Source organism: Lichenostomus cassidix, chromosome 5 (assembly GCF_008360975.1).
Source record: "Lichenostomus cassidix isolate B80296 chromosome 5, HeHo_3.0, whole genome shotgun sequence".
Taxonomy (NCBI): domain Eukaryota; kingdom Metazoa; phylum Chordata; class Aves; order Passeriformes; family Meliphagidae; genus Lichenostomus; species Lichenostomus cassidix.
In genome coordinates, this window is record NC_139486.1 from 60302468 (window position 1) to 60323112 (window position 20645).

At 42.4% G+C, this 20645-nt stretch overlaps 1 protein-coding gene across 1 annotated transcript in view; it reads left to right on the forward strand.

The window, feature by feature from the left end:
* Positions 1-4758: 4758 nt before the first annotated feature.
* The window catches only part of ABTB2 (ankyrin repeat and BTB domain containing 2), a 107950-nt gene continuing 92063 nt past the window's right edge, over positions 4759-20645 (forward strand). The window contains exon 1 of the mRNA XM_085063314.1: positions 4759-5932. Coding sequence (XP_084919440.1) covers positions 5071-5932 — 862 coding nt within the window. The 5' untranslated portion in view covers positions 4759-5070. The remainder of the gene's footprint in view (positions 5933-20645) is intronic.

The following is a 20645-nucleotide window of genomic DNA, read 5'->3' on the forward strand; positions in this document are numbered from 1 at the left end:
GCAGAAAACCATTTATTTGTTCATCCTAGGCATCCAATGTTTGCCTGCACAGAGATTTCACTCAAAGATCCTTATCACTCTAATTATATCTACTACAAAAGGCAGCTCTTGAAAGTAGAAAAGATGTTCTCAGTGGTTCTTATGCTTTTCTTATCTGCAAATGTGTGTCAGAAGCAGGCTGTAATATAAAATCTTCAGCAATCAAAGTTTTTTAAATGGTCTTGCTTAACAGTCACTATTAGTCATGATAGACATGACCCCTTCTTTCTTGACAGTATTAATTTTGAGAAGCTCTGCCTTATCTGTCATTATAAATAACAGTAAAGCTGATCTGGGCTGATTTCTTATGCTAAGCAAATTTACCCTCCTGATCTTATTTAAATAGAAATTGTGTTTTAATTGACAGCCTAAGGATACGAGCAAGGCAAGTTATGTAAGGACAAGAAATGTCTTTTATTAGACTAAATAGTAGAGTAGAAAAAAATGAGGCAAGATTTCTTAAGCGAGAGTGTTTCTGTTGATAGGAATTCTAATAGCAAAATGTGGTTTTAGGCTATGCTAAATCACAGATAAAACCAAGACAGGGAGAAAGTGAGATGGCCATTTATTATTAACAGCCTGAAGATTTGTTCAGCACACTCACCAATTTCAGTGACTTCTAACCATCTGAATAGTTTACACAAGGGACAGTATTATTCCTAAAATTCTACATTCATGAGATTCTGTGTTCTCTTTTAAAATTTTAATTAGTGCTATCAAGTAGCTTTACCTGAATTACCAATCAAATCATGCTGAAAGGTAGGTATTGTAACCTTTGCAAAGGCCATTTTGCACAGAATAATTGGGGGAAGAATTTGAGTTATTACCATTTGAATAAAGTTTCTCTCCAGATGGGAAGATACAGGAACCTGGCTGTGTTGAGGTTTGCAAGGAGTATTTGGTCACTCCAAAAACTGGGCCAGCATCTCAAGTTGGACAATAAATTGAGGGCTGAATGGGGATTTTGTTGTGTGGTAGAAAACACACTGGATTAATATTATCTTTCCATCAGTGCTGCTTTGAAAATATCCAAAATTAATTCTCTTAACCTTTTTTTTTTTTTTAATTTAATTGAGATTTGAGATGCGATTCACCTGCTCTAGTCATGCTTCCTCTCTGCTCCCCCCACATCTCCTGCTGTCTGGGCTCACACTAATTTTCAGGTGTCAGGCAGCAGCTCGTTTATTATTAAATAATATATATATGAATCTTGCAGATAAAATGCAGCTGAGTGAAGGAGCTACATAAGGAAAATGCCATTAGCACTTGCTCAAAACAGAGGCAGCAGCTTGAGAAGGAAATTTCCAGCACCATCCATGGAAGCCCAGCCAGCTGTTGAGCCTTTGGGCTTATTAACACTCCCTCCCACAGCCATTTTAAATTAGGTTTGGAAAGAGTTTTGCCCTTTTGGTGCTGCTCTGAGGGGTTGCTTGCACCAGTCAAGCAGTTTCTTTGAGGGTTCTGCTAAGGCCAGTTGTGTTACTAATTTGTTGTTGTTTTCCTGCTGGAAATTCTTGAGTCTTCTTTACTTCAAGTGAGTAAAAAAAGCTTATATGGGACCTAGAGGTAAGGGATGTTAATACTGCTAAACAGCATATATATGAATATTATTTTCTAGAAATTCACTGAACTTTGTGGTTTGAACAGTAACAGATAATCTAAGTATTGGTTGCTTTCAAATGCATTGATTTGGAGTCTTTGGGACACATTAAGTTTATGGGGATTATACATTTGCTTTTACTGTTGTACTTCCTTAAAAAGAGTGATTAATTATTTTTTAAATAGGTTGGATATTTGTGTATCAGAGAATGCTGGTAATTTTTAAGGCTTTTAAATTCTAATTAATTCTGGTGTACTTGAAATTTGAATTTTAAAAGTCTGGCAAACTCTGTAATATATCACAGCTAGAAAAACCCTTATCTGAATTCTTTACATGAAGGAAAAGGGAGCTTTTAGAGTGCTATGTTTTTGTTTATTGTGGAACTTCCACTACTTTATGTTTTATCTGTTTTGTTTATATTCCTGAAAGTCTTCTGATGCCTTCTAATTTCTCAACAGCTTCATTTTGGAGATAAATGGTCATGAGAAAATCTGTCTGTGGAAAGTTGACTTTTATTGTGTGAAAATAACTTGGGATTCCTGATGGCTCCAGTTAAAATATATATAAAAAAAAAGAAGCTACATACTTATTGTGCCTTATAAATCAAGGAATGTTAAGTTGTTCTTATTGTTTTTCTGGTGTATGACTTGTAGTCTTCACTGTGTTCAACATCTTGGAGTGTGATGTTTAAATCTGCAGTAAGGAAAATCCTTTCTGTGCTTGGGGGGAGCTTTTGTTAGAAGGTTTTTTTCCCTGTGGAAAAGGCTGGTGATACCTTTGCAGCAGAGGGAGAAAAGGATTTATCTGGCAAATTTTTTTTGCATAAAGAAATACTGCAACAAGAAAACACTGTCTGAGGGAAGTGGGAAAGCAGACACGGCTTGTAAAATCAGATAATTTTTGGTATTGCTAAATTACATGGAATGGCAGGAATAACAAACTGAGTGGGAGTATGAGAGAAGCGTGATAAAGGGAAGGAACAAAAATGATTTGTAGAAGTTTTGAGTGCTTGTCCTGCTGCATTTTTCCTAAATAAGTCAAGTTCCCATTTGCCAACTATTCTCAGTGGCAGTTTAGCCTTTCTTTTGTGATTGAAATAAATCCTACAAGATAGAACAGGGTGAGCTTTAGCAAAAGTTTTTGCAGAAAGGCATCACAAAACACAGCATGAAGGCTTTTTGGTGAGAGAGACCAAACTCTGTTGCCTTTTTCTACCCCACTGCCATTCTTGCTGTAATCCTTGTGGAGGCACAAGCCTTCTGTGTATGATCTTAGAGGAACTGTTGGAATAATCTGGTTCTGAGGAGGCAGTGGAAAGATGTGGGGACTAAGGGATGGCCACCCACTAAAAGCCTTGTTTAAGAGGCCTGCAGTAGTCCATGGCACCAAAGATTTGGGATTAAATATGGATGTAAGAGAGGAAAGATAATTTTTTTGTAAAGAAGTGTATTGATGGAATGCATGAGACTTAAAACTGGGTGCTTTGAATCAGTGCTGCCTTGCCACAGATTTACAGACCTATTTACCATGTTTACTGTCTGCTGTGTATTGTCAACTCTTAAAAATATAGCCTAAAAAATATACCAAAGTAGCAGAGTTACCTTTGATCTGCAAAATAATACCTGAGTGAGGCATCAGTTCTATAGTAAAAGTACCTATTTCTGAGCTGACAGTGGAGCACAAGTGAGGTGCTAAGATTTCCAAATAAATTTGGATTACTTTGAGAGATTTAGGTCTGGTTTTATTAGATAACTTTTGCTTTGTGTTCATGGTTTCATGGGGAGAAGCTATGAGAAAGCAGATAGCTGAATTATACTTGGGCTTCAATCTAAAAGACTGCCTTATTTTTAAAAAATCAGGTTTTGGGGTTCAGTTAGTGGAAAGTTAGTACACCCTGTTAAGTATTTTTTCTTTTGGTATAAACAGAAGCTGCTTGATCCTGTGAGCAGAAGTGCATAAGTAAAATAGACTATTTTTTCAAGAGTTTTTCATACATAATAGTTATGATACTTTTTAAAATTGACATTAAATAATGTATGTACCACAATACAAGAATACAAAAAGATGTCCTGTATGGCACTGTGGTTTTGAAGTGGGGAACCTCTTTCCTGTATCACCTAAATCATACCTTTGTCAGTTTAAAACCATTCCCCCTTGTCCTATTGCAACAGGCCCTGCCGAAAAGTTTGTCTCCATGGTGCAAAGACAATTTGTCATTTAGAACTCAGCTTTGGAAATCCAGGTATTGAAGGTGATAATATCCGGAGGCAGTATCTTGTAAGGAGTAGTACTGTGGGAAAGATGTATAATGATTTTTATTTTAGTCCGTAGTTAAGCACTGTATAACATCTCTCTTGACATTACCTTTTGATGCTAAAATAGCCTTTGTGAGAAGTTTTGAATGTACTCTCTTTAGCCTTCTACTCGTACCCTTTCACATATGTCCTACAAACAGCGAGAATATGGCAGGAGTAGAGAGCAAAATTCAGAATCCGTGTGAACTGACAGATGAAAATGGTATCCTTTGAGCAGGAGGGTTTTTATTCACTTTGTCACAGTTGCACCTTATGAAGGACACACATCCTCTCCTGCTTTACCGTCGGTGCCCGGCTCGGGTGGCCGTAAATAGCAGCGGGTTTGGGATCTTTGCGGGGGCCACGTCTTGTAGGAAGATGTACAAAGTGCGTTTAAAGTTCTGTTATAAGGATTTGAGGACCCGAGCCCGAAACACTCCTGACGCCGCCGCTCCCCGCTGCGGCCGGGCGGGGGCGCTCTCGGCCCGCGCACCCCGGCAGGACGCGCCGGGCTGCTCCGCTCCGCTCCGGGCGGCTCCCGGCCCGTGCTCGGGGGGACCCGCCGTGCCACAGCCGCTGCCGCCGGGGGCTCCGGGAGCCGCTGCCGCCCGCTCCATCCTCTCTGCCGCCCGCTCCATCCCCGCTCCCAGCGCCGACCCTCGCCCCGCAACCCCAGCGGGGCTCCGCGCCCCCAGCCGCGCACGGCCCGCTCCCCGCGCCCGCCCTCGCCCCGCCTCCGTCCCGCCCCTCTCGCCTGTGATTGGCCGCGCTGTCCCCCCCGCCGCCGCCGATTGGTGCTGTCCGCGCAGCTCATTTGCATGCGGCGGTGCGGGGCGCGCGGCGGAGCGGCGGCGGGGAAGTTGCGCCGGAGCTGCTGCCGAGCGCCCGTCCTGTCCTGTGCTGTGCTGTGCTGTGCCGTGCCGCCCCGCCCGAGCCGCCGCGCTCTCCGCCGCCGCCCGTCCCGAGCGGGACATGGCTGAGCGCAGCCCCCCGCCGGCATGGAGGTAGCCAGGCCCCCGGGGAGGGCTCCCGCCCGCCGCGCTGCCCATCCTCCCGCGCCGCTCGGGGCTCGCTAGGGATCTGCCCCAGCCTCACCTTTCGCTCTCGTCCTGCCGCTTGGCTTAACCCGTCTTTCCTATGGCTGGGATATACAGCTCGACTCTGAAGACTCTGGAGGATTTAACTTTGGACTCTGGTTATGGGGCAGGGGACTCCTGCAGGTCCCTTAGTCTCTCCTCTTCCAAGTCCAACTCGCAAGCTTTCACCTCTTCTCAGCACAGAGGCAACTGGTGGTACTACTCGGGCTCCATGAACAGTAGGAACAACAGCTGGGACACCGTGAACACCGTGCTGCCGGAAGACCCCGAGGTCGCAGATATCTTCTCCAAGTGCCCTAAGCTGCCGGAGCTCGAGGAATACCCTTGGACCGATGAAGACATCGGCAGGATCCTGCGCAGGGGGAAGGCGGACGGGCACGGCAGGAGCTTCTCGCAGGACGCAGTCCGGCGGCTCTCGCAGCTGCTGCGGCGCGCCCTGATCAGGGTGTCCCGGGAGGCTCAGCGCCTCAGCGTCATGCACTCCAAGTGCACTCGCTTCGAGGTGCAGAGCGCCGTCAAGCTCATCCAGAGCTGGGCGCTGGCCGAGAGCTGCGTGCTGGCCACCGTCAAGGCGCTCTCGCTGTACAGCATGAGCGCCGGCGACGGGCTGAGGAAAGGCAAGTCGGCGCGGTGCGGCCTCAGCCTGTCGGTGGGGAGGTTCTTCAGGTGGATGGTGGACACGAGGATCTCGGTGAGGATCCACGAGTACGCGGCCATCGCCTTGACGGCGTGCATGGAGAACCTGGTGGAGGAGATTAAGGCTAGGGTTTTGGCGAGTCAGAGCCCCGATGGTGGAGGGGAGATTTCGGCTGAAATGCTGGAGGTGGTTATCAACAACGATGCGGAACTTTGGGGAGTGTTGCAACCTTACGAGCACCTCATCTGTGGGAAAAACGCTAATGGTAAGATAGAGCTTTTGCAGTCTGTTGTGTTCATAGCGGCAAACTTTACGGTAAAGTTCTCGAGCTGTGCGGGTTTGGGGTTTTTCTGGGTTTTCCTTGCACCTGGATCGCATCTCGGCCGTGGTTTGTGTGTGAGTAAAGCAGGCATGATGGTCCTGCCAGGCAGGAATGATGCTGCTCTGTTCATAGCATGTACCAGGTTAGAAGAGGCTGTGGGAAACCAAACCCTGTTGTCCTAACAAACATCTGACTTTCCACCAGCTGCTGTTTGGAGCATTTTCCCTCTAGCTGGCGTGCAAACATGTTTCTCTGGAGCCCTGAGATGAAGTGTGCTTTACAAGCTGCTGTCCAGAAATTACCCCTATATCTCTTCTAAACACAATTTATCTTACAGCGAGTATCTTGCAGTTTCATCTCAATGATGCTGTTACCACACACAGCCTGGAGAGGGGAAACATTAATTTTTTTTCTTTACAGTAGTAAAACTCACTTTATGAGCAAAAACTTAACTTCATGTTACTTGGGACTTCCTTGTAGTGCAGCAGAAACCTGTGGTGTCTTTTCCTGCCATGAACAAGGGCTTGTGTGAGTGTAGCACGGTGCCTCAGTGATGAGAAAAACACAGTGTTAAGGTTCTTACCGCTGTCATTTGTTTGGAAAGCAAAGTTTCCGAACACTTGAGCGGACAGAGGAATGTTGGCATCTTCCTGCTAGAACGAGGAGCAGTTTGGAAGGCTTAAGCCGTGACAGTTCTGTTAAGAAAGCTGCACTGTTTATTTTGCATTGTCACACTGAGGAATACCATATTTTTCCATGGAAAATTCAGAGGAGCGTTCAGTTTAGAAAAGTGTTGTGTGTACCACCTACGGTTTCATGACTTTGCTGGCCCCTGGTACGGCTGACTGTTCCATGCTTTACACGTTTGTGATTTAACCCTATAAAACCAAGGGGCTTGGTCTTTACAAAGGTGAATCTCATAGTGAGAGGAGGAAAGGACCTATTTCAGTTTGAGGGGAAAAAACCTTTGAAATGCTTTGTCTGAGAAGGGCTAACTCACCTTCTCCTGCCGGGGTGCATCGATTTCCTGCAGTTTTCCTCTAGCCAAGCAGTTCTGGGATTCAGATCACGAGGAAGTAACTGCAGTGAGTGTCCCCGTTGGGTTGGCATCACTAAATACTTGTGAAATAAATGTGGAGAGCCCCTTGGATGTTCTCTTGGCGCTGAATCAAGGCATACCTGTAACTTTAAAAGTCAAACACAGACATCTGCTCTTCTGACTACAAGCTCTTGGATGATTAGGGAGATACGAGGATGCCTTGTTTGCCAAAACACTTGTCATTCTTTGTTTATCATGGGAGTGTTTGTTTGTCACCAGGTCCCAGCAGAGGACTTGTTTCCCTCTCTTGTTCTTTATTTAGGGAATCTGGAGTGAAATATTTCGGTTCTGTCAACCAAAATACACATTTGAGCTGTTCCCTGCTCAGTGCTTCTGCCACGCACGTTCCGTGTGTAAAACGAAGCTCTGGAGCCTCACAGAGCTTTTCTTTATTCCTTTATTATTTTTAAAAATCAATTTCTTGAGAGAAATCTCCTTGGAAAAACTGCAGTGAATGAATGGCTGCTGGTGCTGAATGGGAAGAAGGGTGACTGTGCAGGGAAATGCTTATAAATATTCAGAGCACCAAATGGTCAGTTATGATAACACGCCTGCACGGTGGAAAGCCAAGCAGTCAGTGGCCACAGAAGGATTGGCTTCTGTTGCCTCTTTTGTTGTTCCTGCCTTTCAGATCAATTCTGTCAATAATTGAATGCATTTTTTAAGTCTGGAAATTGAATAAAACTGCACATGAAGGCATCCTGTGATTTCCTGTGACAGTCTGTCACTAGTGTTTTACCTGACACAAGTCAGTGAATCCTCTAAATGGCTTTTCTTGCAGTTGTAAGGCCACAAATGGTTTTATATGGATGCAAAAAAGCTTGAAATAACTTCTCTATTCTTCTCCCTGTAGGAATTGTAAATGAGCAGTATTCACATCATTCTGCACAGTGCTTTCAAATGATCTTGTCTTTTACATTAATTTAAATCTGAAGTAGATCTGCCAGTGAACTAACTGGATTTATTCCTGTTTAAGGAATAAGGGAAACTTGCTTTACATTCACTTTTGTTTCTCTTCTAGTGCAAGCATTTAGTGGAGTACTCATAAATTGCAAACTTGGGGGCTGTGTGTGTGTGTGTGTGTGTTGGGTTTTGTTTTATAGCCCTGAGTTTGATGTGAGAGATAAAAAGCACTTAGAGGTTCAGTTCTAACTCCAGTCAAGCATTGTAATCTCTGGATGAAATCCATGGTGCTGTCCTATGCAGAAGATTGCATGGGATTATCGTAATGGACATTTCTGGCATTATGATCTATTGAATACCATTTTCATTATTAGATCAGGACAGCCTGCTGCTTTGGAGTCAAAGAAACAGTAAGTAAATACATAAATCTTCCTAAATTCTCGTGAGACTGAGGTTTAGACCTGTATTTCTTCAATGACTAATCTCTCATCAAAGACCACAGTCCAGTCACTGGTCTTGAGGCTTTGGAGGCAGAAAGAGCAATATTGTGTATTGCAACAAATGTGTTTTAATCAGCACCTGGTGTGTGAAGGGTAAAGTTTAAAACTCTCTAAATGCTTCAGGGAGAATTGTAATATTATTTTTAAATAAATAATCATCTCTGGCTTGCTTGTTTATTTGCCCTTTCTGTGAAGCTGTTCTTTAATCAACATTTTGCTGCTCCTGTGAGCCATTCTCTGCTTTCAGTGTGAGTTCTGACTTTGTGCTTGGGACTTGGTGTCTCTGTCTTGGAAGGAAGAATGTCACCTGAGCCTGTGGCTCTGAGGAGTTCTACCAAGATCTGGGTGTGTTTTTAGGTGAGGTCATTTTAGGCAGAGTCCAGGTGGGATGTAGCAAAAATAATGCAGTGCTGGAAAGACAATGAAACAAGAACAGCAAAAATAAGCAGCTATTGAACAACATAGCTACCAGAAGGTAAAAAAAAAGTGTAAATTGGAATACATGTTTTATTTTCTATTTTTAATTACATGTGTATATGGAGTGGTAGAGAATGCACCCAGTAGTTTCACAGGGATGTTGGGACATGCTAATTTGGAATATTAGAGCCTATTAATTTAAAACGTTTGAGAGACAAACTGAAATATGAACTTACCTTGGGAACATGATTCTTTTACTTGATCTGCCTGTGTTTGGTGCATGGTTCTTTAGACTGAACTGTCAGCACTGTAAATACATTTTGGTGTTATTGCCCTTGGTAATTACAGCACTTGGGTTGTACTGAACACTCTGGTTATGGTCCTGTGGCTGCCAGTCCACCTGCTGTGCTGTTTAATGCATCAGCACATCCTGGTGCTCTGGAGATATAGAAGTGTTGACAGATGTTTTGCCAAAGGAAAAAAAAAAAAAGGGAGGGGGGAAGGGTTGGAATTTAACTTGATAATGCTGTTTCTTCATGTACCTCTTAGCCCAACCACTTGAAGTTCTCCCTGAATGAACTAATCCACAAATGAGTCTTGTGGCTTGCTTAGCTGAGGAGGAGGGTCTGAAATAAGCTCTGCTTGTGTTTTGAGGTATTTTTCTTAGAAAAGGGTTGAGAGGGGTAATGTGTAACCTTTCTTCACAGCGTGAGGGGATGCTTTGGACTCAATAAAATTAAACAAGACATGAATTTTCTTTTCTCTAACACTAAACACTAGCAAACCTTATCAAACATGGACTCAGCATTTGCTGTCACCAACCCTGTGTTCTTTTATATTTCTTACTGCGCTAATTAAGGTTAAAAATTGTAGCCAGTTTTAACATAGAGGGTTTTTTAGAGCCATGCCATGAGGAAAACTCCTTTTTATAGCTATGAAATGGTCTGAAATAACTTTATTTCTGCATAGTCATGGTACTGTATTGAAATGCAGCGTGGGGGAGAAAAAGGGCATTTCAATAAGCAGAGTGTCCTTTTGTTATCTGAGCTGAACAAAGTGGTGTGCTCATCAAGAGCCTCATCAATTTTAATAAGCTATCACCTCCACAAGTCTTCAGGAAAGCAGTGCATGGTGGAAGGGGGGCATTTTGGGGAAAAGAGCTTCAAATGGAATCAATAAATGAAACCAAGGGGAAATACAAGGCTCATACAGTGCTACAGCAGGTGGCTTGCAAATGGTTTCAGAAAAAAATAACTCTGTCTATGTTACTTTATCTGAAGCAAGAATTTGAAGGAATTTCAGGGGTTCCTGGGCAGGAATTTGGTCATTTATGTACACATTTCCATGTTGGATGAGCTGCTTGTAGCTATGATCCTATTCCAATTATAGCTTCATTTACCTCTGGACCCCCAGCACACCTTGTGTTATTCTACTCCTACACAGTCAAGAGCTTGGTTTTATATCCACAAACCCACAGGGACAAATTCTTTCAGCCTAAATATGAATGGTCAACTCATACATGCACACACATGCTCACCTCTCCTACAAGAAACAAACCACCAGGTGCATCTCTGCAGATGTCTGTGTTTTTAATTGTGCATCTTATGTTAAAGTATAGGGCAAGTAAGGCTAAAATGCCTATTTTTTCCCCTTACAGTCAGTTTTCTGTGTGTCTATATAAGGTTTTTATTTAGTTATAGTACAGGAAAATTAATGAAGTAGTGATGCTGTCTTTAATCCATCACACCAGCAGCAAATGCTGCTGATATTTGGATTTTTAGTGGAATCTGTGTTGGTGGCAGCTTAACACTGTGAAACAGAGGAGTTGGGCTGTGAGGCACCTCTTGGAGAGAAAACTCTGTGGCTTCTTTTGTCAAAGCTGAAATCTCTTGTGTATTGGTTTGAAAACAAACCAGGTAATAGAATACTTAAATACATCTATATTGTAACCTAGGACATCTTGTTACTGCTGAAGTTTGAACCAAGCAAGTATGTTCGGGCCAGAACAGAATTTTATCCCTAAATTACAAGAGGGTTTTGTTGTTTGGTTCATAGATTTATTAATTTTCCAGATGTAGAATCAAGCTGGTTTAGCTCAAAGATTAGCAGTGAACATCTGTGCAATATTTGGGGTGCTCTCACATGTTATGTTGTGTGTGTCTCAGCAGAAAATGAGGAATGAGCTCTGTGTTCATATTATTAGTAATTCAATACCATGTGTTTGATGTAGATGTCTTCTGGTACTGGAATGAAAGGAGTTAAATTGGAGACCTTGCAGCTGGTTTTGCTGAACTAAGCCACCAAAGTGGGTTTTTTTATGTACCCTGTCTAATTTCTTACATGATGTGAAACTTAAACTCACTTGATCAAGGAAGAGTTGATGGTTGTCAGTCAACATCCATAACTGATCTATAGGATTATGGATATCTTCCTCTTCCTTGAGATCAGCACTCATCCAGAACATGGATGTCATATATATTTTGGCTGTTTTGACATCTTAATCCTCCCTCATTTGGGGTTATTCCAAAACTAACTGCAGTTAGTGGCAGTGAATTTTGAATAAATTTTGTTTTGATAATGGGTTGAGATGAAACATCTTTTTCCACTGAAAAATCTTGTTTGTGCATTAATGTTACTGCAATGTTTTCATGTTGTGATGATTTATTTCTGCTGATGTACATCATGTGATCCAGTTACTCTGGTTAATGGTCCTTTTAGAGCTTTCTTCATCTGTTTGATTTTTCTGTCCCTTTCCCCAGCTTGGTTTTGTAATGAATGGGTCTGAAACAGCTCGAGGGAAATGTTATGGTTTGTGAAGTCCCCTGTTGCAGGAAACATAAGTAAAGTACTGGAAACACTTATTTACAATAGACTATAAAATTCACTTCATAAACAATTACCAAGTTGCAGAGGAGGACGGGCTGAGGACTCAAACACTTAATTAACTTCAGAGGGAGGTGAAGCTCCAAAGTGCCTATTTGCACTTGGAAGTTTAAACCCCAAATCTTGGTGTTGAAGTAGAAGTAAGTTGCTAACTCATTTTACAGCAATGCTAGAAAATGGAATAAGGCCAAAAGTAGTATTAATCCTATGATCTTCACTAAATCAGTATGTTGTCCTTTCTTAAAGGCCAATGCATTTTACATTTTACTCTTTCTTGAGCAATTTGTCCATTGTGCCAGCAGAATTCAACAGAAGAAAAACAAGAGGCTTGTAAACACAATAAACCCACTGGATACTCTGCAGTGCCCAGTAAATCTCTCAGCTGTCTTAATTCTTCTCAATGTTTGGAAATGAGATGAAAATAATTCTTCATTTACATCTGAGCTCTCACTGTGCATTTGGTCAGGGCTAAGCTTTTCAAGTCAGTGTATGTGGTCCTTTTTTATAAATATTTCTGACTGTTGCAAGCTCAGGATTTTGCAAACTGGACATTAAGGAAAACCTCTCTCCCTGATTAAGTTCTGCCCCACTAGTAGACAGCAGGAGGAAATGTCCATTTGCTCACATTGAGCTATGAGAATTCAGGCTGATGAACAAATGAATAAAACACACAATTTCTGATGCTCTTCTTATTTGAATGGGATTGATTTATGTGGTAATTTGAACCTAAGTGCCTAACATGACATTTGGTTAAATCCAAACAAGCCTGGAAGTAACTTCTGAGGAAAGGGGATGATGTGACTGCTGCTGTCTTCAAGAGGTGACACTAAAGATTAATAAGTTAAATGGAATTCTGAGCTACAAAATCCTTGTCTATTAAAACCTACTTTTATGTGTTACTTGCAGATGAAAGTCCCCATGAATTGTAAACTTCCTCCACCCTCATCTGCTCGAAACCTGTTCCTTAATGATGTGATTCCTAGTCCAGCTGACTCTGTTTGTAGAGGTCCTCTGTGGGACAGTTGTTTGGATTGGTCTTTGCTGTGATTTTAATATGAGGAATTTCTTTGAAATTGCAGCTCAGCAGAGCCAAGGTGCTGGGCTGCAACCTGGAAGCATCATTTAATTGGGTCTTAGGGATTTTTTGGTGCTCTTGCTGTGGCTTTGACCCAGACACTCAGAGGTCACTTGTACACCTGAGCACTTGTCAGTCTTGTTCTGGTTGTTTAATTATTACATCTGGACCATTTCTTTCTTAAAACCTGCTTGATGTTCACATCGTGTTGTAGTTAACCTGCTTTGTGTCTGAATTGAGCAAAATGCCAGAGCAATCTGTCACAAGGCTGTATTTGGCTCTCCCTGTCCAAAAATTAAAAAGCCTTGACATAAGTAGAAAAAGAGGAAAATGTGATTAAACAATTTTTGTAGTTTTTGTGTGGTGACACTAAAATGCTTGAGATGATGAAGAGTGTTTGTGGTAGAATCATGGGGTAGAGACAAAGAACTGAAGCCAAATAAACATTTCAGAGCAGCTTTTCAGTTCATGGATGTAGATTTATAGCAACTGATAAATTTGCTGTGGGGCTATGCAAGATCAAAGTAAAAGTTGTTTATGATATTTCGGGGATGAGAGGAAAGGAACACTACAGAAGACATAATCTGCTTGTCCCATTCTTCAGTGTTTATAACATCACAGTCCATGTTGGGTATTTCTGTCGCTTTAATTTCTATCCCAATCTGGAGTCTGTTGCCTGGGACCTGGAGAATAAAGAAGAAAATATAACTGTGTTTATGCTGGGACTTATACATTAAAAAGATAAGCATGCAGAGGCATAATCATGTATTATTTTTTTGACCCTATATAGCTGCGGATTTTTCCTGATTAATTCCAAGATGGCAGTGAATAGATTTTCTTCTAATATTTACATTTTATTGTTTGTGCATAAAGCACACTATTTGAGCTGAAGGACAAGAGTTGAATATTGGCAAACTACAAAAGTGGGGAATTAGGCCAGTTTTCCCTCTCATTCTTTCTTCAAACTGTTTGGGTTTTTGATGTTTTAGAAGTCAGTTTCTTGTTTGTTTTGTTTAAATGACTGCTCAGTACTCCAGGCACCACTAACTCATGTCAGGTGAAAGAAAAAACCTGGGTTTTGAGCTGCTTTTAGGCAGTTCACTCATCTTTATCTTTGATTCCTCTCACAAAGAGTTGTGAGGTTCCTTTTTATTTCTTTCCCAGTTTTTGTGCAATTTCCTGAGATAACACCACAGGCCTAAGCAAAAACTCAGGGATGGATATTTGTTGTAATAATATAAGAGATAACATGTAATGAAATGTATTTCCTCTATGGGGGTGGATGTAAGTCGTGTTTAATTGCACATTGAATTTCTGCTCTTTGGTTGAATGTTATCTTCATTCCAGCCCCCCACCCGTTTTTGTGCTCAGCTTGCAGTGGTGACTTTGTTTAGTCTAGAGATCATAGAAACTGCTCCAGAGTTGCGTTGATACAGTTTTATTATGATGTTGGTGTGGTTTCTGGTACTTTTAAGCTGTTTCATCACTTTTATAACGTGTCTGTGGATAGTTTCACCGAAGGGACAGCTGAATTTAGAGGGGAGGGAAGAAGGTGAAAAACTATAATGGTAGCAACCAATTCGTAATCGTTTGGTTGTTTTCTTTAGTAAACCATTTCATTCTATTGTCAATATATAAAGACTCTTGAAGCTTTTTTTTCCCCCCAGGAAGTGTTATGAAAATTTCTGTTATGCTTTGTCAGTATATGTTGAAATTTGGGGTTTGAATGAGTTATCAATTTTGTTCAAACCTGAAGTAAGTTCAGGAGATTTGTCAGAGTTGTCAATGACCTGCTATTGAAAGAAGCTCAGAATCCATGTGGGAAATGCTGCTTACTTTGAAGTTTAACCTTGCTGCAGCCAAAGGAATAATTTCCATTAGGTTTAATAGAGAATTGGTCAGTTTTTGCTTATCAGAAAAGTCTGGATCCTTTCCGAAGCAGTTGCCTGGGTTTGAAATTGCTTGGATTGAAGCCACGTGTTTGTCTGAGGTGGTTTTGTTTTAGTACTTTGTAATAAACTTAAGGGATTTACACCTTGAGGTGGGAGAAGCTTTGGCTTTGGTGACCATTCCTGCCATGGAAAAGGTGGCTGGGGGGTTTTAAAGCATCCGAGCCCTGAGGTTGTTTTGTAGCAGCGCTGGTGAGTGCAATGTGGGTGACTGGTGTGATTTTGTTAACATTATTCCTTTGGAAAATGTGTCTTTCCTCCAGCTCCATTCTCTCAGGGCAACGCCAGATGCAGAGCCTCTTATTAAAGGCACTCGAGGAAGATTCGTGCTCAACATTTCTCGATGGAGAGCAGCCCTGGCATTGTTTCTGGCACCTTTTCCCTGTGTGTGTAATTCCGTGTCTCAGGGTTTTGTTGCAGATGTGGAAATGCAGCTTTCACTGCAGGTTATTTTGTGGGATGATGTATGTGCTACACATCCATAAATTTGGGGATGCTTTGCTCTCAAACAGTTGGGGTGACCTGTGACCTGCTGGAACTGAGTGATAAAACTCTGTGAATTTTCTTGTTTCTCCACAGCAGTTCAGAATGTTTTTCCTGCTACAGTGTGATGATATATATGCAAGGCTGTGTGATTGTGGTTTTTCACGTTCACTGCAGAAGGCCAGAGCTCCCCTAAGGCGAACACGGTTTATAAATGAGAAGGAATATGATTTATTAACATGAAGGTAACTCTTACCACGTAGCCAAGACTTAGATAATGCATAAGTTGTGGCAGAAGATACCGAGCTGGCATGGGGCAGTTGGCCTTGCACCATCTGCAAAGCCCACACTCCAATTTTTTGCTGTTGCCATGGGCTGCAGACTCAGACAGGAAATCATGGTAGGATGGGAAGGGGTCCAAAATACACACAGCCAGTATAAGGTTTGCAGTTAAAAGAGAGTTTCAGAGAACAGGCTATCTGTTCTACTCACCAGGCAGGGCAAAGCAAAGCTGCCTTGTGTGCGCGCCCGCGCACTTGAAATGTCTTTTTATGTTTTATGCGCTCATTTTTTTAAAAGCTGGAATTTTTTCCACGTAAAGTAACGTGCATAACTTCAAGTGATCCATTTATATACGAGGGGCCTGATTCAGCCTTCTCTTAATTGGTCATGCTGGGCTGAAAGAAGGGTAAAGCAGAGGAGAGAGAAGTAACCACACGGAGCTTTGGGTGCATCAGGCAGAAAAGCAGCCCTTGCCTCCACTTCCCATGGACTCATTTTGGAGGTTTAGTTGTATTTTCAGGGATCAGGGCCTGGGTTCTGTGCACTGTGGACTGTAGCTACAGGAGGCTCTGTGTGTATGGCCCATGAGGCAACAGGGATGCAGAAGGTGTTTGGTTGGTGGAGCTGGGTCAGTTTCTAGCCCTGGGTAGATCACAGGGTCAGAGTTATTAATGCTTTTTCTTTGAGCTATAGGTTAAAACAGGGAATGCTGGAGTGATTTGCTTTGGAGAGTGAACAGTTTTCTTATCTGCCTCTGAGAGATAAGCATGGTAATCTGTGTGTAATGAGCTGCACAGTTTGCAAAGCTTCCAGTCTGTCTGAGGAGTAGTGTATGACTGGTCAGCTTATGCTCCCTTGGCAGATGGGGGGAGAGGATAATTTCTCCAGTAGTTCCTAATTTAATTTTTGTAGAGGAGATGCTCCTGAACTAAAATTTACAGCAAATCCACACTGAGCATCATGCTTGGGAAGCATTCTGGACAAACAGAACAGGAGCTCAGCACACTTCTGTAGTAAAAACCTGACTTCAGACTTTCTCTCCCAGGCCCATCTGCGGTTTTTAATTCTGACTGAAGGGAGCCATACAAGAGGGTGGTTTGTTCTCTGGGCATTTTCCACCCATAGCTGTTACTTGGCCTGTGTATGTAGTCCCTCTCCAGCTGCTGGGAAGAATGGAACTGTGAGCAGGAGCAAGGTGAGGTCTGTGTGACACACTGCCAAGTATTGCTGGATGCGCTGGTGATGGATCTGTCAAGAACGAGACTGGAGCGACCAGTTAATCTCGTTAGAAATTAAATAATTTGGGTAGTGTTTAACCCTTAGGTCTGGAATCAGCACTGAGGCAGTTTATTTCATGACCCTGCATCTTCCACTAACTGCTGCCTTTTTATGCGCAATATCATGTCAGAAAGATTTGCTGCTTCTCCTTTTTGATTTTATTGAAATCTGACGGCAGACAGTGTTCAAACGGCAGACTGTCTCAGCCAAGCCATCTGCCTGAGCCCTCAGCGGCGCATTGTATTCCTGAAAGAGCATTCTAGTGAAACATCCCAATTCTGAAAAGTTTGAGCTGATTCTACATTAAAAGAAGTGCTCCAAAAAGCTGCTGGTGATTTACATGCAAGCGCTGCCAAGTATTTCTCTGATGAGAGTGCATAACAAAGGAGTGCTCGAGTGGTTGAGTAAGGCTGATTGGAACAATCTGTTGTGGGCTACAGCTCTTTCTGATACTCCACAATGGTGAGGAGCTACTGTCACTTGTATTTTCAATCTGTATTTTGCTTAGAGGTACGAGATCTTTTGTTGTCAGGTCCCTTGAGCCAGCTGTGGGGGGAGAGACAATATTTCTTGCTTTAAAATATTCATGGAGCTTGCATGGGCTGGCTTCAGCTGACTTTGTCACCCAGAGTGATTTCTAGAAGACGGCAGAGAAGTTGTATTTGATTCGTCTTAATTAGGGCTTGATAGACACATTCTAATTTGACTTCTGGGTCTGAATATGGATCTGCATTAATAATCAGCTGCTCTCCTAACCTTGCTTTTTGTTCTCAGCTGTTACTGAGGAGTTTGCTCAGGGAGTAGCTGGAAAAATGTGTAGTATTTGTGGTGTGGGACTGGTTCATCTGAGGACACTTTTCTGTTGTTCAGGGACAGCAGGTTATTTTCTGGGCTTGCTCTGTGATGAACAGCACGAGCTTTAGGAGACTCATGTGGGAGTGATTTCTTCTACTTTTTTTGTGATTTGCTGTTGAAATGAGGCAGGTCATATGAAGCAGCTGCTTATTTTGGAACAAAATCAGCATAACACGTTAAATAACTCATTAATCACTTCGCTTGACCTTCATTTATTATTAAAGAAAAAACCTTATTGCATCTCTTGTACATTTTGAAATGCCAGGGAGCCTAAGACATATGTTGTATCTTTGGATCTACAGGTTAAGAGCATCAAATAGAGTTGTAATAGGGAGTAAAACCAAAACTGATTCTTACTGAAGTATTGCCTCTCCTTTTAGTCATTTTTAGGAGTAGGAGGTGGCTGAATAAATACCTGCACAGAGAACTGCTCTGAGCTCTCATCTCGTGTTGATTTTTGTCCTGAGATAGAGACTTCTTCCCTTTTTTTAGTTTTGTCAACACAAAAGCTTTCACTTTCCTAAAAATCTTTCAGGAGAGGGGGAAAAAAAGATATATTAATCAGCTTCTGCAGCTCCTCTCCCCATCTTATTTTACAGCAGAACTTACTCTCTAGTTAAACCCCTGAGTTGCCTGGGGTTGTCTCTCTTATATATCCCCTGTGTAGTCCTGATGGTATGAGAAGAGCTTACTACACTATAATCATGTGAACTTGTTACTGAGTTGGGTCTTACTCAGGACTGTGAGTAAATTGATCAACCGTTAAAATGTAGATTTTTTTTTTTGAGAAAGAGGAAGGAATCAGTAGATTTGGTCAGAAACCTACTCTGTAATAGTGTAATAATACAATTGTCTATTCCTGCAAGCCAAAATGGGATCCTAACCACAGGACCAAGCTTCCATTCAGCTTTTAAGGAGGGTACTCAAGCAGCATTTTTATTTTATTGGGAGGCTACAGTCAGGTTTGTGTGGTCGTTAATATATAGGAGTTTATAAAACTGGCAGCCTTAATTGGATAGAAGGGTTAGTAAAGCATGAGGTGAACCAGAATGAGATCTCTTGGGGGTCTGAGTTGTGCCTCCTCTTAAAATACGCATGGCTTGGCACAGTGAGTAGCTGGGGCTGAGAGCAACGTAGTATTAATTTTGTTTGAATAATGGCATTCATGGGCCTATGCTAATGAGCGTGTTCTGCTGCCCGTCCTGCAGACTGTGGACTGGACTCTGAGCTTATTTCACATCTCTAGTGCTTATTTCACATCCTTAATGGTTTCCTTCTGCAACAGAGCCTGTCTTGATTCCCAGTGATGTAATGGATCAGAACCTGACCTTGCTGCACTGCTTTTCCCTCAACTGTTGTGCAGCAATCACACAGCTGTTCACTGATTATTATTTTTTTTTTCCCCCCAACTGGCTGCTTTGGGACACATTATTCTTTGGCCTCAACTTCCTAACTCAAGTCATCAGCCACTCTTTGGTAGCAGCATTCAGGCAGTGGTGTTGAAGGCTCTAAGGGTTGCTGAAGTGTTTGGAGCTGCTCAAAATGTTGAGTGAATATTAGGTTTATTTTTATGGGTTGGGAATTACATGCTTCCTTTGCCTGTCTCTTTTCCTCAGCTTGTGACAAGCTAAGACAAAAGCAGCATTTAATAAAGGAGTGAAGTGCTTTATGCATCTATAGCTTTTAGGCTTTTTTCCTCCCCAGTAATGACGTGGATACATGCTCTGTTACAGTCAGCATCAGGGAAGTTGCACTGACCATGTGTTTTGGGGTTTATTTGGGTTTTTGGGGGGATTTTTCAGGTATTTTTGATTCATTCATTGTGAAAGTACTGCGGGCTGATGAATTAGACCCAAGAACGGGTGGGAGGAGGAATATAAATTAATACTTTGGGAGCTGGCAATCTCAGCTGTGCTGCACCTTAGAATCACTGAAATGCTGGTTAGGATTTTCTGCTGGAGGTCACTTAGTCCATTTCCACTTCTGGTTGGACTCCTGCCACAACTAGATCAGCTGAGCGATGGCTTTGCATCTGTAAATCTTGAAAACATCCCTGTGGTAAATCCCACAGCCTGTCTGCACAACCTGCTCCCTTCTTAGGGAAGAAGTTTCTCCTGATGCCCAGCATGAGGCTCCTAAGCCCCAGCTTGTGGCAGTGCCCCTCATGTGCTGCTCCTGAGAGGAATTTGACTCCATAAATTCTGTGGCTACCCTTCAGATAGTTGTAGGTGCTTTTTGAGTTGGCCTTTTAGTGTCCTCAAAGCCGGACTCTACAAGCCCAGCTCCTCCACCCTCACCATTTCCAGGCAGAGACCATCTGCTGGTCTCTCTGCGGTTTATCCATTTTCCTCTGGAAGGGGAGAGCCTAAAGCAGTGTTCCCCACAAACCTGCTGAGGCTGCTCAGGAAGGGACTGAGCTCTCCTCTGATCATTATCATTACATTATACTATGTGGTCTGCTCTCATCTTGGCCTCACCTTGAGTGCAGAAAGTCCTTTCTGGTTGAAAAGTGCTGCTGAGTTATGTGGCTGAGGGTTATGACTCTGTGAGGAGTGTGAAAAAGTATGGGAAAAGGAGAAGTTTCAAGTGTAGAATTTTCATTCTGCCAGAGCGTGAAACTGAGAGAGCCTTTTGGAGTTTCCAGAGAGAAATGACTTCATTTCTGGGGACTGAGATGCTTGCTGCCACAAGCAGGGGTTCTTGAGTTTCTTTGTACCCATTGGTACAGTCAAAATACTCTTGACGTTTAAATAAACTAAACCGAACCAAAAATGATAAAGCCACCACACGTCAAAACCACTGACAAACCTCCCCAAAAACACTGCAAAATCAAACCAACAAAAATCCCACAGGTCATCTGTATGCTAATTAATAGCATATTTTTTTGCAAGCTCACCCGAGTTCGAGCTATTTCACTGTGTGAGAATATCAG